This window comes from Buteo buteo, unplaced genomic scaffold (genome assembly GCF_964188355.1).
Source record: "Buteo buteo unplaced genomic scaffold, bButBut1.hap1.1 HAP1_SCAFFOLD_59, whole genome shotgun sequence".
NCBI classification, from domain to species: Eukaryota; Metazoa; Chordata; class Aves; order Accipitriformes; family Accipitridae; genus Buteo; species Buteo buteo.
In genome coordinates this window covers 69,211-84,873 of record NW_027439225.1, presented here as the reverse complement: position 1 = coordinate 84,873, position 15,663 = coordinate 69,211, and the positions used below count along the sequence as shown (strand labels likewise).

Here is a 15,663-nt window from a genome sequence, read left to right as displayed (position 1 = left end):
TAAAAAAAGAAGAAGAAAATCCAAATGAAAAAGGCAATAAACAAATACTGAGACCTGGCAGGGAAGGCGGGCTTTATTCTACCCCACGACTAGCCCTCGACTCCTGTTCTTCTGCGGTCATGGTCACAGCTCTCCCGCATAGCATCACCTCCCTCTCTGATTTTCAGACCTCACATACTAGCTTAGGGAGCTACAGCCAAGCTTCGGTGCTGCCCAGAGAGTGTCAAAACGTGAGAGGTGCTAAAGGAGTCCTGTAGGTCCCTCTCCACCAGCTCACTAGAGATGGGCTCTTGCTAGGACTCAGGCAAGGTAGGGGGAAGGCTGGCTCGTACCCCTTATTCCCACTGATGCCACCTTGACCCACATGATTGAGCCTCGTGGGCTGACTCCCAGCACGCGGTGCTGTGACTGAAGTTTTCGCATTTGGAGCGCTGCAGCATCCTCTCCATCCTGTCGATCAAATGGCCAGTCGCTGGCACGAGCAACAGTTTACATCACTCACAACCGAACCCGAAATACAGGAAGATTAGCTGCCAGGGCCATTTAAGACTCCCAAAGCAGAACAGAAGCAGATAAGGGAAGCAAAGCAAACCCTCCTTGGAAAGATAAAGAAACTTTGCAGCTGACATAGGAAAAGCAGCTATTAAGGTAAGCAGGGGTGTTACCAGTCTCAAGCTAGAAGTATTTTGAAAGGTGACAGCAATTAAGAACCCATGCAAGCCTTGAGCTTAAAAACACTCTGACCTTGAAGGAACTCAATCTGCCTTTCTGGTTCCCAGGACATATGGCCTCAGTAACAGATGATATATATCACTTCCTAGTTCAGTATAGCTACATAGGTATCCCGTAAGGCTTGTCTGCTACAGGACAGAGGGTCTTTGCCTCACCTGCTGACTCTTCAGCTGCCTGCTACCCTGGCTGATCACTTTGGAATCACTGCTGCCCCAAGCCCCCATGTGCTAGATGGAGCCGGCCAGACTACTCCATGATTCCAGACCAACTTCAGCTGTCACACAGGCCCTGGACCAGGATGGCAGGTTGCACTGAACATTTTGTCTCAGGCGAGCATCTCCACTCCTCCCTGGATGTCACCGTCACCTTGTACCATGGGATCTCTCCTGCCACAAGATCCAGCACAGCCATTACATCCCATAAGCACCACCGCAGTCATATACCCCAATCCAGTGTCCTGGGTCTTCGGACTCAAAAGAACAGCCCGTCTCTCCCGTACATCAAAACCAATCAAGTCTAGCAGAAATGATGACATCTTGGACACATCAAGTTTTCCGCTGGAACAGTGCCACCCTGGTGACTTGGTTCACTCCAGGCAGCAGTCTGGGGACAAACGCAGCAGTTTCTCTCTTACCCTCCAATATAAAGCACTTCCACAAACTTCTAGGTGGTATTGGGAGAACAGCACCCAAACTGTCTCTCATTTCTCTGCTCCCTCTGCTGGGTGCCAGCCCAGCATTATCAAAATGCCTGCTTGGGTAGCGCTGGCAGGCAGCGGCGCACAGAAGCTAAAGCAGGCTGTAAAGTTACTACACAGTCTCCCAAAGAGCTCAGTAATTACCACTGTTAATTCTTACCAAGACCAATAGCACCACTACTCTTTACAGGGACCAAGCAGATCAAAAAGCAGATCCGGGAAGAGAGTTTCCGAGTTACAGGCTTCAGTGTCGGCAACCGCTGACATCTCCAGCCAACAACCAGATCATGCAGCCCGGACAAGGCCGTACGCCCACCACCTAATATTCCACACTGGCATCAGTCCACAGCCACTGCCAACCATTGTACGTACATGGATGCTGATCCACGCACAGCTATTCAAAAAGAAAGGCATCACAGCCCCTGTAATTGTGAACTTGCATCTTGGTGCAAAGAAAGACAGTGGATATATCGGGTTTGTTGCATAAAGTGTGGGCCAAGAAGCTAATCACTTCTATGTGTCTCATGATACTTTTTTCCCTTGTCAAAAGGGGATAATCCACCATTCTCCATAGTCCACTGTATTTTCAAATGTAATTCCAGTTGGGGCCTCCCCTGCCTTTACTAGACAAATAGACTAAATGCCAGTGAGAATGGATTTTAAATCTACATTTTAAGCACTGGAGTAGTAGAACTAGTTAAGACACAAAATTACTTACAACTGCTCCCTCACTGCAATATTCCAAACAAGATGATACTACAAACTCTTTCAATTCTCTCTTTAGAAAGGTAATCAGCCTTGCATAGACCAATCTGGGGCTGGTTCTTGGTATCTTCAGAAAAGAGATAGTAAAATAATTGTATAAGACAATCAAGACCCATCGGAACACTTTTTCATTAGGGAGGGATCATGCACTAGACTTATGCCGGGTATAGAGAGGGGGTTGGTTTCATTTGGGTTTTGCTTTACATCTTAAAGATGGATTATTACCGCAGGAAAAGTACAACCAAAATGATTGAAATAGTCACATTCCTCCTTCCATAAGGTTTAAATGCGTTTCAAGCTCATATCTGGAAGCGGAACAAAATCAAACATAGATCTCCTCCTAATTTTCCAAGCTACAGAACAATAAGTACCGCACAGTAGAAAACAAGATCTAATACAAGAGGTGGCAGCTGGGATTTCATGCTGCTTGTATGTATTCACGTAAACAGATATGCAATCACAAGCAAGCATCACTCCTTTGACACTGGAGAGGCATTCTCTTTCTAGCTGCGCATGGAAGGGATAGTTTCGCCATACACTGCTCCAACAGCACTGAATCAGAACTAGCAAGGGAGTCGCTGCATTTTACAGTTCGTAGCAGTCACGTTCGAAAGCAAGGCCTGGTTTTTCTCTCTGTAAAACCAGTTCGTGCAAGCCCAACGTGGCCCCACGCACCCCCTGAGATTCAGCCACCAGATTCCCAATTAAGACATGCTGAACCGGACAACTTGGAAAGTACAGTTCAGTCCCCAAAAGGCAACAGGGTAGCAAGATCTTCCACTAGCCTCTAGTAAACAAGAAACAAGGAAAGCCCATGCTTGCCAGGCAATCACTTACCCTCAGACACACCAGGCAAACTCTGTCTCGGAAGCACTTGAAGATCACCACCCACAGACGGCCTTGATGAATCAAACATGCAGCCCATCATACAAAAGATGCTACTGCCTCCTAAGCCCCAGTTTGCACCATAATATCAACAAGATCCCAAACTCAGTCAAAACACCACAGTGTTTTTATTTTCTCGTGTCTTTAGACAGTAATTGCAACGTACCATCTTCTCTTCCACTCCCCTGCACAGCTCAAGCGCACACGGGGCTTCCTTTCTTTATGAAACTAGACAATTAAAATTTACTTTGGAACAACAATTTGTTTGGATTCCCATCTATAAAAGCCTCCAAAAATGCCACACTGTACAGTAATTGCTCTACTGGTGAAATACAAAGGTTCGGTAATGTTTATAAAGACACTTAAACTGCATGAGCAAAACTATCTTGCTTAATGACATTTTCCAACCCTTCATGCTATGTACAAGCTCACTTCTTCCAAGAGTCACCCCTACTCACATGATCAAATCATGCCACTTGAAACGCTCCGACATTATTTGGGCATATAAAAAGGTTGAAATTATCGTGACGATGGCAACCTAAGGACTGCAGATACCCAGAATCTGGTATCAGAAGTGAAAGCTGAAAAAGAGTTAGATCTCTTGAAATTACACATTTTAAATACCAGAGACACAAAGTGTTTAAAAGCCATTCAATACCACGGCTCACCATAAAACCATAAAAGGTTCTGAAACACTTGTCCTGAATCATTTCAATGGAAATATTAAAGGATGAAAACGCCCCATGGAATTACGGGATTCATTTATATAGACTGACAAACTCACTTTGTGGTAACATGTTTTTAAAAATCAAGCAGTATAAACAAGGTATCTGAAATTACCACCTAATACAATGACTTGAACTTCAGCGCCTTCAAAATCACAATTCTACGAAGACTGAAATAAGTTTGACAGACCGAGGTATAATCAAAATCACTGGAGTCAAGAGAAATTTATCCAAAGCAAAAACCATTTCATGCTTGCACACATGTATGTGTACTAGAAAAGAAAAGTAGAGCATAGGTTTTCAACAACGACCAAAAAAAGGCTCAAAAAACACTTGGAAAAAACAAATTCTGCCACTCACTCCGCTTTTGCTGGGCACGCCAATTTTCACATTTTGGTCAAAGATCACTCGGCTTCTCCAGTTTACCTCACTTTGAGAAAATCATTTTCAGAAAACATGCCTCCAAGAAACATCGGACAACGGTACGTCCACATGATTAAATAAGAGGTAGGAAAACCCAGCAATAGATCTATCACACACTTTACAACAGCAGCGATCGCTTGCTCGCAAGCCCCTGGCCAGAATCCTTCTCCTTGGCAAAATAAATTAATGCTAGGCAGTTCTCAAGACATCACATCAACAGGAAAAGGGTTAGCTCTCCCTCGCATCAATAAAGCACATCATCTGACCTAAAGCGCAACTCTTCATCACTAAACCACTTTCAGAAGAAACAGTGCCAACCTTCAAAGACATCTTCCTAGGGTGAGCTGTCTTTCCTCACCATTTTGACTAGTTACAGACTTTGTATCTGTCTAGTTCTTCATCTTTTAGGAAGGCTAACGAGGTCAGAGAAGTAAAGGACAAGTCCAGCCAGTATTACTTATGGACCTCTTTTTTCACTGTTGTTCAGTACAGATACGCAGCACTGCGGAATCCTTCGGGACCCATTTCTCCCACCAAACCCACACTGCAGACTTCATCTTAAAAACATATCCTCTCAAGGATAAACAAAAGTAAGCTCATATCCGCCAGACCTGAAAGATGTTTTCACCAATGCCTCAGGACTGTCCACTGCTGCTAGTCCATCTGCTAAGCTTTCTTCAGGAGGTCTCGGGCCACTGATGATGGTCGGCTTTGGCCTTGCCTTGAGGTTGCCGGTCAGCCCACCGATAATGGGGTTCCACAAGCAGTTCTGTCATTTAGACCCTGCAAAACCAGACAGTCAGCAAAATACATTCATAGGCCTACTGCCCAGCCTCTCAGCAGTCTGCAAAACAAAGATGCTCTCTCATCTTTTTACCTTTGCATCATCACCAGTTTGGGATTAAGCCTGAAAACCCAAAATAAAGCTCCAAGTGGAAATAAGCACTAACTTTCAGCTCATTCCAAGTCCAAGACCACAATGCTTCCCATAAAAAGATTTGGTTACAGAACAGGGAGTTTTCACATCTCAGTAAAAACCATCCTCTCCACATCAACTTAGAGCTTAGCATGTGTTGGCGTACCTGTATTTGAAGCCAAAGAACTAACCAGAACACAAAGTACCAAATCAATACAATAGTAATCGTTGCGTTTCTTAGTGCTTAAATTACAGATTTGAGATATCACTGAAGGGCGCCTATCAAAAAAACATACTTCTTTTCTGCTGAAATTGCAGCTTTTCCCAGCAGACATTCAAATGCCAAAATATTTCTATGGATGGCCTTTTTACACTTACTTCCAAGAGTCACCAGGCGCCTCTTGCATGTCATTCAGAGAACCCATCCTCATCTGTAAGCCTAGCTCCACTGACAAAGTACAATTAGCACCCTTCAGTCAGATCTCCTCCCCACCCCTGAAGAACAGAAGACCTGACTTACAGCTCCTCAAATTCAAGGACAGGGAGGGATCACTCCCCGCTTGCGGTCACGGTCACAAGACAGGCTCAACCTGAGGAAGAAACCAAATCAACGTAACCTGCTACCCATCAAATCACAACAAGGCTACGAGGAAGCAAAACCCAGCCTGAGAACAGCTTCCCCCCGGGGAGCCCTCCCGCCTTCCCGCCTCAACTCCACTCACTCCCCGCTCTCTCCACCTCCTCCCCCCAGCGGCGCAGGGGAACAGGGGACGGGGACGGGGGCTGGGGTCGGTTCCTCACCCCTTGTCTCTGCCGCTCCTTCCTCCTCAGGGGGAGGAGGACTCCGCGCTCGGCCCCTGCTCCACCGGGGGGTCCGTCCCTCCCGCGGGAGACAGCCCTTCACCAACTTCTCCAGCGTGGGTCCTTCCCGCGGGCTGCAGTTCCTCACAGACTCCTCCAGCGCGGGTCCCTTCCACAGGCAGGGTGCAGTCCTTCCGTCACAGACTGCTCCAGCGCGGGAGTCGCGGCCATTTTGGGGGACATCCGCTCCCCCGCTCCCCTCCACGGGCTGGGGGGGACAGCCTGCCGCCTCCCCGCGGGCTGCGGGGGCATCCCCTCCTCCTTCCCTGACCTCGGCATCCGCAGAGGGGTTCCTCTCACGTCCCACTCCCCCGACTCCCTCACGGGGCCTTCCCCTTCTGAAATCTCTTCTCCCCGAGGCGCTACCGCCGTCGCTGAGGGGCTCGGCCTGGGCCAGAGGCGGGTCCGGCTCCGAGCCGGGGGAGCTTCGAGCAGCTTCTCCCAGGAGACGGCCCTGCGGACCCTCCCCCGCCACACACACACACAAAAAAAAACCCGCCACACACACAAACAACCCCGAAACAGGGAGGGAGCAGATCCCGAGAAGAGCAGCCAAGGGCTGCAGTGGTGCTTACCTCAGTCAAGAGGCTTCTCTTAGCAGAGGGGCAGCAGGCCTCCATCTTACTGGATTCCAAAGGAGTAACTGTTATAAATGAATTTAGTCCCAAACAGGATTCCAATCAAAGTTAACAATTTATTCAATGAATAAAGGCAAGCAAACAGCGCTGGGCGCGCCGGGAGCTTCTGCTCTACCACAACGCGCGCCGCGAAAAACAAGACAGCTTCTTTTGTAGTCCAACGCTCGTTACATATTCATACTAGGAGTGTTCTTCTCCACCTCCTGGTTGTGGGGGTGCAGTAGTTCTCCCAGAAACTGGTCTCACCTTGCACAGCACCGGCTGCGGTCACCAGGACCCAAACAAGTTCACAACAGACACCTCCCCCTCAACAAATGCACACCACAAATGGCCCATCGAGATCCCAAGCACTGCAATCCCTGAGGCCAAACACACATCCAAATGCCTCAGTTCTCCTCCAGGATAGTTAACAACAAAACCGGCTCTGGGCTGGCAAAAAGAGAACGAACTATGCACATATCATCTGTCTCCTCCCGGCCTGCGGTTAGACGAGGATCCACAAAATGGTTAAAGGTTACATAGACAGTGAGGGTCACATTTTATTATGCGGCCCTAGCATTGTTTATAGTGACACGAATCAGATGAACATATTTCACAGTAACAAAAGAGGATGGACTGGAGAGAGAAGCCATGGACTGAAGGAGGCATTTACTTAAGAAGAGGTCTTGTGAAATAAGAGATCCTTTGTCTGTACAAGGCATGCCTTGCTAACGACTGGGCCCCTGAAGGAGAACGAAAAGGCTGAGAAGAAGGGACCATCCTACCCCAGGAGGCGCCGAGAAGCTGAAAAGCTGCTAATAGGCACAAAGTCAGCAAAAATCTTGGATAACCGGAGGAAAGGTAAAGGCAGCAGGGGCAGATCAGACCACCGACTCAATTCACGACCAAAACACTTACACACACACACCCCCCTTGGGCATGTGCTGTAGAAGAAAAGAACACTGGACCTTTAATTCGAAGTGGGGGAACTTCAACCCGATAGAAACTGTGCGAGATAAGCGACTCCCGGTAATAGTTTTGGGGAAGAACTTTGGAAATCGAATGTGTATAACTGAACTTGATAGCATATGTCCATACATTTCATGTGGTTCGTTCAAACTTTTATGTTTTTAATATTTTGTACCTTCTATGAAAACTGGTTTGCTGCTAGATGACTAAGTGAGATTTGATAAATGATCATGCATTAAAATTATGGCTGAAACAAGAGACAAAGGGTAACTGGGGAGATAATTACAAGAGTGTAGTCAAGGGACTAACTAGTAAATCTTCATAAGTTTTGCAGTCCTTTGCTCTTATGACGAGATGTTCCTGTACACTAGATGAGAACAATGCTGAAACTGACCACATGTGATTGAAGCTGCATTAAGCTTCAAGATCAAAGAACAAGGACAAGAATAAAGACTTCAAGGACAGCCAGCAAGAACTTCAATGGGTCGGTGGTCGCAAAAGCAGCCCTTCGACTCAAAGGGATCCTTCATTGCACATGATCGGATGTAGGCAGTACTAAGATAATCAGTTGGGATCGTTTTTATGTATATGTACACTAATTCGATTAATATGCAATTACTTATTCTGTATAACCTGTTTGTGCTAAAGCTGTGGTATGGACGCTACGTGGAACTATCCCCCGTGCATCCAGCACTGCAATAAAGAATGCCTGCTTTCTAAAACGCCAAAACGAGTCTTTGAGAGTTTCTTCGACCAGCTTTTCGGTGTCATTTTGGTGACCCAGATGGGACGAGGCTTCTGAGACTCGATGGACTTGGGATCGCAGGACCTCCAGCTGGCACTGAGATTTCTTGGGGAGACCCTTGATCCCCGTTCCCTGGGCTCACAAGCCAAGGCCACTGGTAAGATTTTATTTAAAGGCATTCTTTTGATTAACTTGGTTCTGGTATTCTGGTCTGGTACTCTTACCTGTAAGCCCGACTAAGAGAAGTCAGCAAGGAAGAAATATAAAAGGATCCTTAAAAATCTGGTATTCTGGTAGAAGTACTCCTCTGGTAAAGGGTATTCGTCTCGCTGGTTGAAGGCAAAGATACTCATTTGGTTTGGTCTCGGTAATTTGATTAAGGCTTTGGTATTTGACTATTGATTCTGGATATGACATTAGATCTCTGATTGATTCTGTTTGGTATTTTGACTTAGGCTCTGATATTTGACTTTCTGATTTTTGTATACTGAAGGTATTGATAATGGGAACAGGACAGTCAAGTGAACTCCATAAAAAATCACCTCTGCGGTGTGTTTTAAAACACTGGAAACAGCTGGGGGGCGTCCCGGGTGGTAACGTCGCCGAAAACCGGAATAAAACTCCTTAATGGCAATGAGAAGTTAAGAAGCAGGCACTCCTTTATTGCAGCGCTGGGCACACAGGGGATCCCTCCACCTAGTGTGTGCACCTGTCTGGTTTGATCATGCAGGTTAAATACACACCTGTTATAGATATTCACTAGATGCCTGGGAAATGTCATACATAATCATCAACTGTCCGATAAATCATTAGCATATGTAAATGTCCTTTTATGCAGGCGTGGTGAAGTCTCTGGTGGTCTTCAGAAGCCCTCTGGTGGTCTTTCATAGTCTTCCTCACCTTGTCCGATAGTTGACCTCTCTTATGTGATTCTGCGCAGTACGATTTTGCCATCATGTATTAGATTTACATGAAAGTACATTCAATGTTAATTCTTGAATTTAACGTTTCTAGTGATTGGCCCTCAGTCACACCACCTTATCAATATTCTTATACTAAAACATTCATTGGTTAATCTTACTTAATGCCACTAACTGGAATCTTGATCAAAGTGGGGTTTCTAAGCAACGGAACTAAGGTCCATAACAATCTCTCTTAGTTTCTTAAAACAAAACACTACAACCTAACAAATCTGTCAAAATTTCTATGGTTAACCGATCTTAGACAAGACTTATTCTTTTATGATTGCATACTGCACATTTTGTATGTTCCTTAGTTTCTATAGCTATTGTGAGCTTCAAACCCCTATTTTCTACAATTTTTACCTTTTAACCAAACCTGACTTAAGTAAAATTTCAACTTTTATCAAGTATTGGTAACATTTCCCCCCTTTGAAAGTTTTGAAAATCACTTCAGTACTTTCACTGTAATTTATCAATTATTCACTATAAGCTAAAAGAAGCTCTGGGATTGTTTGTCCATTTTGATGTCAATAACTTGGATAATCATAGCTTTATGATTGATTTTCTTCTTCAAAACCCTGAATCAATTGTAAAACTAGATTATCCTGAATCAACATCCCAGGAGCGACTGATATCAAGATTAATAATTTAAGCAATAATCGCCTCATTTTGTTTACCTCACACTACTTATTCCTTTACCATGTCAATTCATGATTCTACTTTTATAATCTTACATCTGCTTTGTATCTTACGCTTACAGCAACTTATGAGGAAATATTCACAGCCTATACCACACAAGAGGATCAATGCCCCTGACAGTATCCCTAATAGTAACCCTAATATTATAAGCTTTACACAATTATTTTCCCAAGTACATAGCAACTTATCTATAAAGTTTCAGTTTTAAAGGACCAACTTCCTTAGACCTCCAATTCCCTGTTGGTGCTTTCTTTATTCTTGAATAATGAATCCATGCATCTGATTCAGCAATCTTGACAGCAGTGAAAGTAGTCAACAATATTTGAAAGGGTCCTTTCCAGTGTTCTTGTAGAGGTTCAGAAGCTCATGTCTTCACATAGACATAATCACCTGGTTGGAAGTCATGTACCGGATTTTCCAAAGACAGAGGTCTGCTCTAAACAACCGCACTCCGCAGCGCAGTTAAAGTTTTTCCTAAAGAAAGTAAATAGTCACACACATCTTGTTTTCCTTTTAAATGTATGCTCAAATTTGGTTCAGGAGATTCATAAGGTTTTCCATACAATAACTCATAAGGACTAATCAGTGTCCCACTCTTTGGTTGGACCCCAACTCGTAAAAGGGCTAATGGGAGTGCCTGAGGCCATTTCAAATTGGTTTCTTGACATATTTTACTAATTTGTCTTTTCAATGTTTGATTCATTCTTTCCACCTTTCCACTAGATTGTGGTCTCCAAGGTGTATGTAGATCCCATGTAATTCCCAAAATTCTACTAACACCCTGGACCACTTCTGCAACAAAATGGGAACCTCGATCAGAAGAGATTCCAATAGGCACTCCAAATCTCGGGATGATTTCTTGTAATAACCATTTAATGACCTCCTTGGCTTGGTTGGTCTGACAGGGAAAGGCTTCTGGCCATCCTGTAAAAGTATCAACCCCCACCAGAATGTATCGATACCCATTTTGTCGAGGTAACTCTGAAAAATCTATTTGCCAATAGTCCCCTGGTTCCATTCCTGATTTCAATATCCCCATTTGGACCTTTTTCTTTACTACTGGGTTGTTTTTCAAACATATTTCACATGTAGCAGTTGTCATTTTAGCTATTTCTAGCATTTTCACTGATACTACTTGCCTTCTCAAAAAGGTTACTAATGCTTCTGCTCCCCAATGACATTCTTTATGTTTTGTCTGCACTATTTCCCTCATTACAAATGGTGGGACCACTACTTGTCATTTTGATGTCACCCACCATCCTTCCAGATTTTTCCTTGCATTTAATAATTTCCCCAATTTCTCATCCTCTTCTGAATATTTAGGTTTTTCCTTTGGTAATGCAATAGTTTTTGTGGGAATCAATGCCAATTGTAAAGTATTCCTTTTGGCTGCTTCCCTAGCTGTTTTATCTGCTAATCTGTTCCCTACAATCTCTTTTGTGTTCCCTGATTGATGTGCTTTACAGTGCATGATTGCTACTGCACTAGGTTTCTGTACTGCTTGTAATAAATGCAAAATCTCCTCCTTATATTTAATGTTGGACCCCTGAGAGGATAATAATCCTCTCCCTTTCCATAAGATCCCGTGGACATGGACCACACCAAATGCGTATTTCGAATCAGTCCAGATGTTTACTTTCTTTTCTTTACTCAATTCTAGAGCCCTTGTCAAAGCCACTAATTCCGCCTTCTGAGCTGAAGTTGTGCTCGGCAAGGTATTGGCTTCTATAACTGATTTTTCAGCTGTTACCGCATATCTTGCATAGCGAATTCCACTTTCAATGAAACTGCTACCATCTGTGTACAATTCCCAGTCTGGGTTGTCCATAGGTACATCCTTCAGATCCTCTTGACTGGAATATACATATTCAATGGTAGTCAAGCAATCATGTTCCAGTTGTCCTTTTTCCTGTACAGAACTCAGAAAGACTGCAGGATTAGTCAAATTAGTAGTTTTTAAAATCACATCATCTTGTGATATTTCATCATTCTGCTCAGGGACAGCCAATGACCCCCCTTTTGCTCCAACACTGATATCACCATGTGTGGCACATATACCACCATCATTCTTCCCAAAGTCATTTTTCGAGCCTCCTGTATTATCATCACAGTGGCTGCTACCACTCTCAAACAAGCAGGCCAGCCTTTGCTTACAAAGTCCAATTGTTTGGAAAAATATCCAACCGGTCGCTTCCAACTTCCCATCTTCTGAGTCAGCACTCCTAGTGCAATGTGTTGTTTTTCATGTACAAATAACTGGAAGTCTTTAGTCAAATCCGGAAGTCCCAAGGCTGGTGCTGTCATCAGGGCCTGTTTTAAACTCTTGAAAGCCCTTTGCTGATCTGGACCCCATTCAAATGGTGGACCTTTAAGAGCTTCATACAATGGCTTAGCCAACAGACCATAGTTCATTATCCACAGCCGACACCACCCAGCCATTCCCAAAAAGGTTCTCAATTCATGGGTATTTCTCGGCTCCGGGATACTGCAAATTGCTTCTTTCCGCTCTGTTCCCAGCTGTCTTTGTCCTTGGGAGATTTCAAAACCCAGATATATTACAGTCTGCTTTGCTATTTGGGCCTTAGTTCTAGAGACTTTGTATCCACTTAGCCCCAAAAAGTTCAAAAGATCAATTGTTACCTTTATACACGCTGGTCTCTCTTCCGTAGCTATCAGTATGTCGTCTACGTACTGAAGGAGCAAATGTCCAGGTTTGGGACCATCTTGTTTCCACATCTCAAGTTCTTTTGCTAACTGGCTCCCAAAAATTGTTGGGCTGTTCTTGAACCCTTGCAGCAGTCTTGTCCATGTCAATTGCATTTTTCGTCCTGTGTTTGGATTTTCCCACTTGAAAGCAAATAATTTCCGACTTCCTTCTTCCAGGGGTATACAAAAGAAAGCATCCTTCAAATCAAGCACTGTAAACCACTGATGATTCTCCCCTAGAGCTGTTAACAGTGTATATGGATTGGCCACTACAGGGTGTATATCTTTCACTATCTGATTTATTGTTCTCAGATCCTGTACTAATCTGTATTCTCCTGATGGCTTTTTCACCGGTAAAATTGGAGTGTTATATTCAGATTCACATTCCTCTAAAATTCCATATTTCAAAAATTTATCAATTAATTTCTTGATTCCCAATCTAGCCTCAGGTTTAATTGGATATTGCTTTAATCTCACTGGCCTCACATTCTCCTTCAGTTCCACCTTTACAGGTTGTGCCATTTTAGATTTTCCAGGTATGTCTGTGTTCCAAACTGTAGGGATCACAGCATCATCAACTTCTTGTGGCATCTCTTGAGTCTTAACCTTCTCCTGTATCATCAATATTTCTCCTGTCTTTGACTCCGGTATCTTTAAAAGAATTTCTCCTCCCTCAAAAACTATCTGTGCATTTAATTTGGATAACAGATCTCGACCCAACAAGGGTAGCGGACATTCTGGCACATACAAAAATTCATGTGTAATTGCCTTATTTCCAAATTTTAAATCAAGGGGTTGAAAGAATGGTCTATTTTCCTGTTTCCCAGTCGCTCCAATTATGGTTGCTGTTTTGTCTCCTAATTTCCCTTTATGAGTATTCAAAACAGAATATACTGCTCCTGTATCTACTAAAAATTCAACTTTATCATTTCCCAGCTTAATTGTAACCAGAGGTTCAGCTGGGCTCCCCTCCGGTCCCCTTCATTCAGTCAGTCATCATTTTCACAGCCTCTTGCTGATTTGTTTGCAGCTGAGGACAATCCTTTTTCCAATGTCCATTCTCTCTGCAATAAGCACACTGATTTATTCCTAAAGGTGCATTAGGGTCCTGGTCACCAAAGTTTTTAAAACCTCCTCTTCCTCGGGTTTGTCCTCTTCCTCTTACTGCACCCCCTGTTAAAACAGCTATTAACCTACATTCTCTAATCTTCTCTTTCTTTTCTTTTCTTTGTTCCTCCTCCTTTTCCCGATTATTGTAAACTTTCCATGCTGTTCCTAACATTTTATTCAGATTTCTTGAGTCCTCCCCCTCCAATTTTTGGAGCTTTTGCCTTATATCAGGTGCCGATTGTCCCATAAAAATCGAGGCCAGCTGTTGCTGTTCTGCCTCTGTTTCCAATTTTAAATCAGTATATTTTCGAGCAGTTTCCTTCAATTTTTCCAAAAACACAGAAGGAGATTCATTTTTATCTTGTTTTATCTCATATAATTTAGACCAATTCAGAGCTTTTGGCATTGCATGTTTCACTCCATACAATACCCACCTTTGGTACCGAGTTAACCTTCTCCTGTCTACAGGGTCATTTGGATCCCACTGCGGGTCTCCTGAAGGAAAACTCTCTTCCAAAGTTCCAGAGAGCATTTCATTCATATGTGGAACTCTTGTGCCCTGCAGTCTCCAGATATAGACAACCCAGACCACTTGTCCACTCCACATGCCCTTGCTTCATTCTTTTGACTGCACCCTCATTCCTCAAGTTTTTTTTATTATCTGCCCCAAGAAACAGCTTGCAACTCACGTCCATTATTCATCCTTCCCACTCTGATGCTTCCCTCCAGTTTGCAGTTCTGTAGTTAGAGGCCATTTCCTAACTGTACGCACACAGAGGGCTGCATCAAGGTTGCACAAGTATTCTGAGGGCTTGACTTTGCAAATTTAATGTCTTTTGCAAGTCTGTGGTCACATATGCCTGTTACACAGCAGAATTAATAAATAATCATGCTTTTCACTTTTTTACTTAGTGCCTTATAAGAACAATGGGAAGAACACCACATATCCCGTGCCGTCTCTCTCTCACCATTGTCTTTGCATGTGTACACCCCAGGCTACGTGAGTTGCAACCAAAGAAAGAGAAGACAGTGAAAGACTGCTACAGAGTGGCATGGCCTCTGCGGGTGGGACCAAAATCCAGACGCTTATCTGCACATGCTCCCCACACTCCTCTTGCCATGCTCAGCAGCAGCAATTCTTTCCTTCTCTCTTGGGAGTAGGAGACATGACATACAAGACATACATGACAGACTGCAGCCCAAGCCAGTGTGTGCTGTTTGCGTACCACTTTCAGCCCCAGTTCCAAGGCTCAGCGTGGCACCAGGAACTCACAACCAGCTGGGACAGCCCTGCCAGTCAAACAGAAGTGGTCCTGGGACCAAAATTCACTGCCACAGCTGAACATGTGGGGATGTCTGTGTACTGAAGGGTTCCTGCTTCTGCCTGAGGGATCGTTACACCATCCCTATGTGCCCTACTGCAACTGAGCAATGACTTATCTCCCCAGAGCAGAGCAAGCTACAGTATTTTACTCCAAAGTTTCCTCCTCTGCTGAATTTACCATACCGTTCATTTCCTCCAGCTCACTGCTGCAGATTCCCAAATCAAATATTGAGTGGAAAGACCAGAAAACATCTAGGTCATATAAAAAATTAAGTGCCACTTGTATAGTGCCATTAAAGTTCAGTGATACCTGTATGGAAAATACTCTTCACAATCACTACAACAAAATATTTTCTCTGCTGCTGCAAAATCCTAAACCAGCAGGGAGAAAGAATAAAGGGGAATTCTTAAAAAGACAGGGAGAATTAAGAGGAAAAAGTGTGGGGGAAATGAACATGAGTTAAACTTGTATAGCTAGCATTTTACACCCAAGCTTTTAGCAGGGGGGGGGGAAAAATTGCACTGAG

General features: G+C 44.0%; 1 protein-coding gene across 1 annotated transcript in view; it reads right to left on the bottom strand.

Annotated features, from left to right (window-relative positions):
• LOC142027818 (electroneutral sodium bicarbonate exchanger 1-like) overlaps window positions 1-12,816 on the bottom strand; it is a 46,066-nt gene extending 33,250 nt beyond the window's left edge. Inside the window, exons 1-2 of the mRNA XM_075022019.1 lie at window positions 12,637-12,816; window positions 11,747-11,905 (exon numbers count right to left, since the gene is read on the bottom strand). Of these exons, the coding sequence (XP_074878120.1) occupies window positions 11,747-11,905; window positions 12,637-12,816 (339 nt within the window). The remainder of the gene's footprint in view (window positions 1-11,746; window positions 11,906-12,636) is intronic.
• Window positions 12,817-15,663: the final 2,847 nt, after the last annotated feature.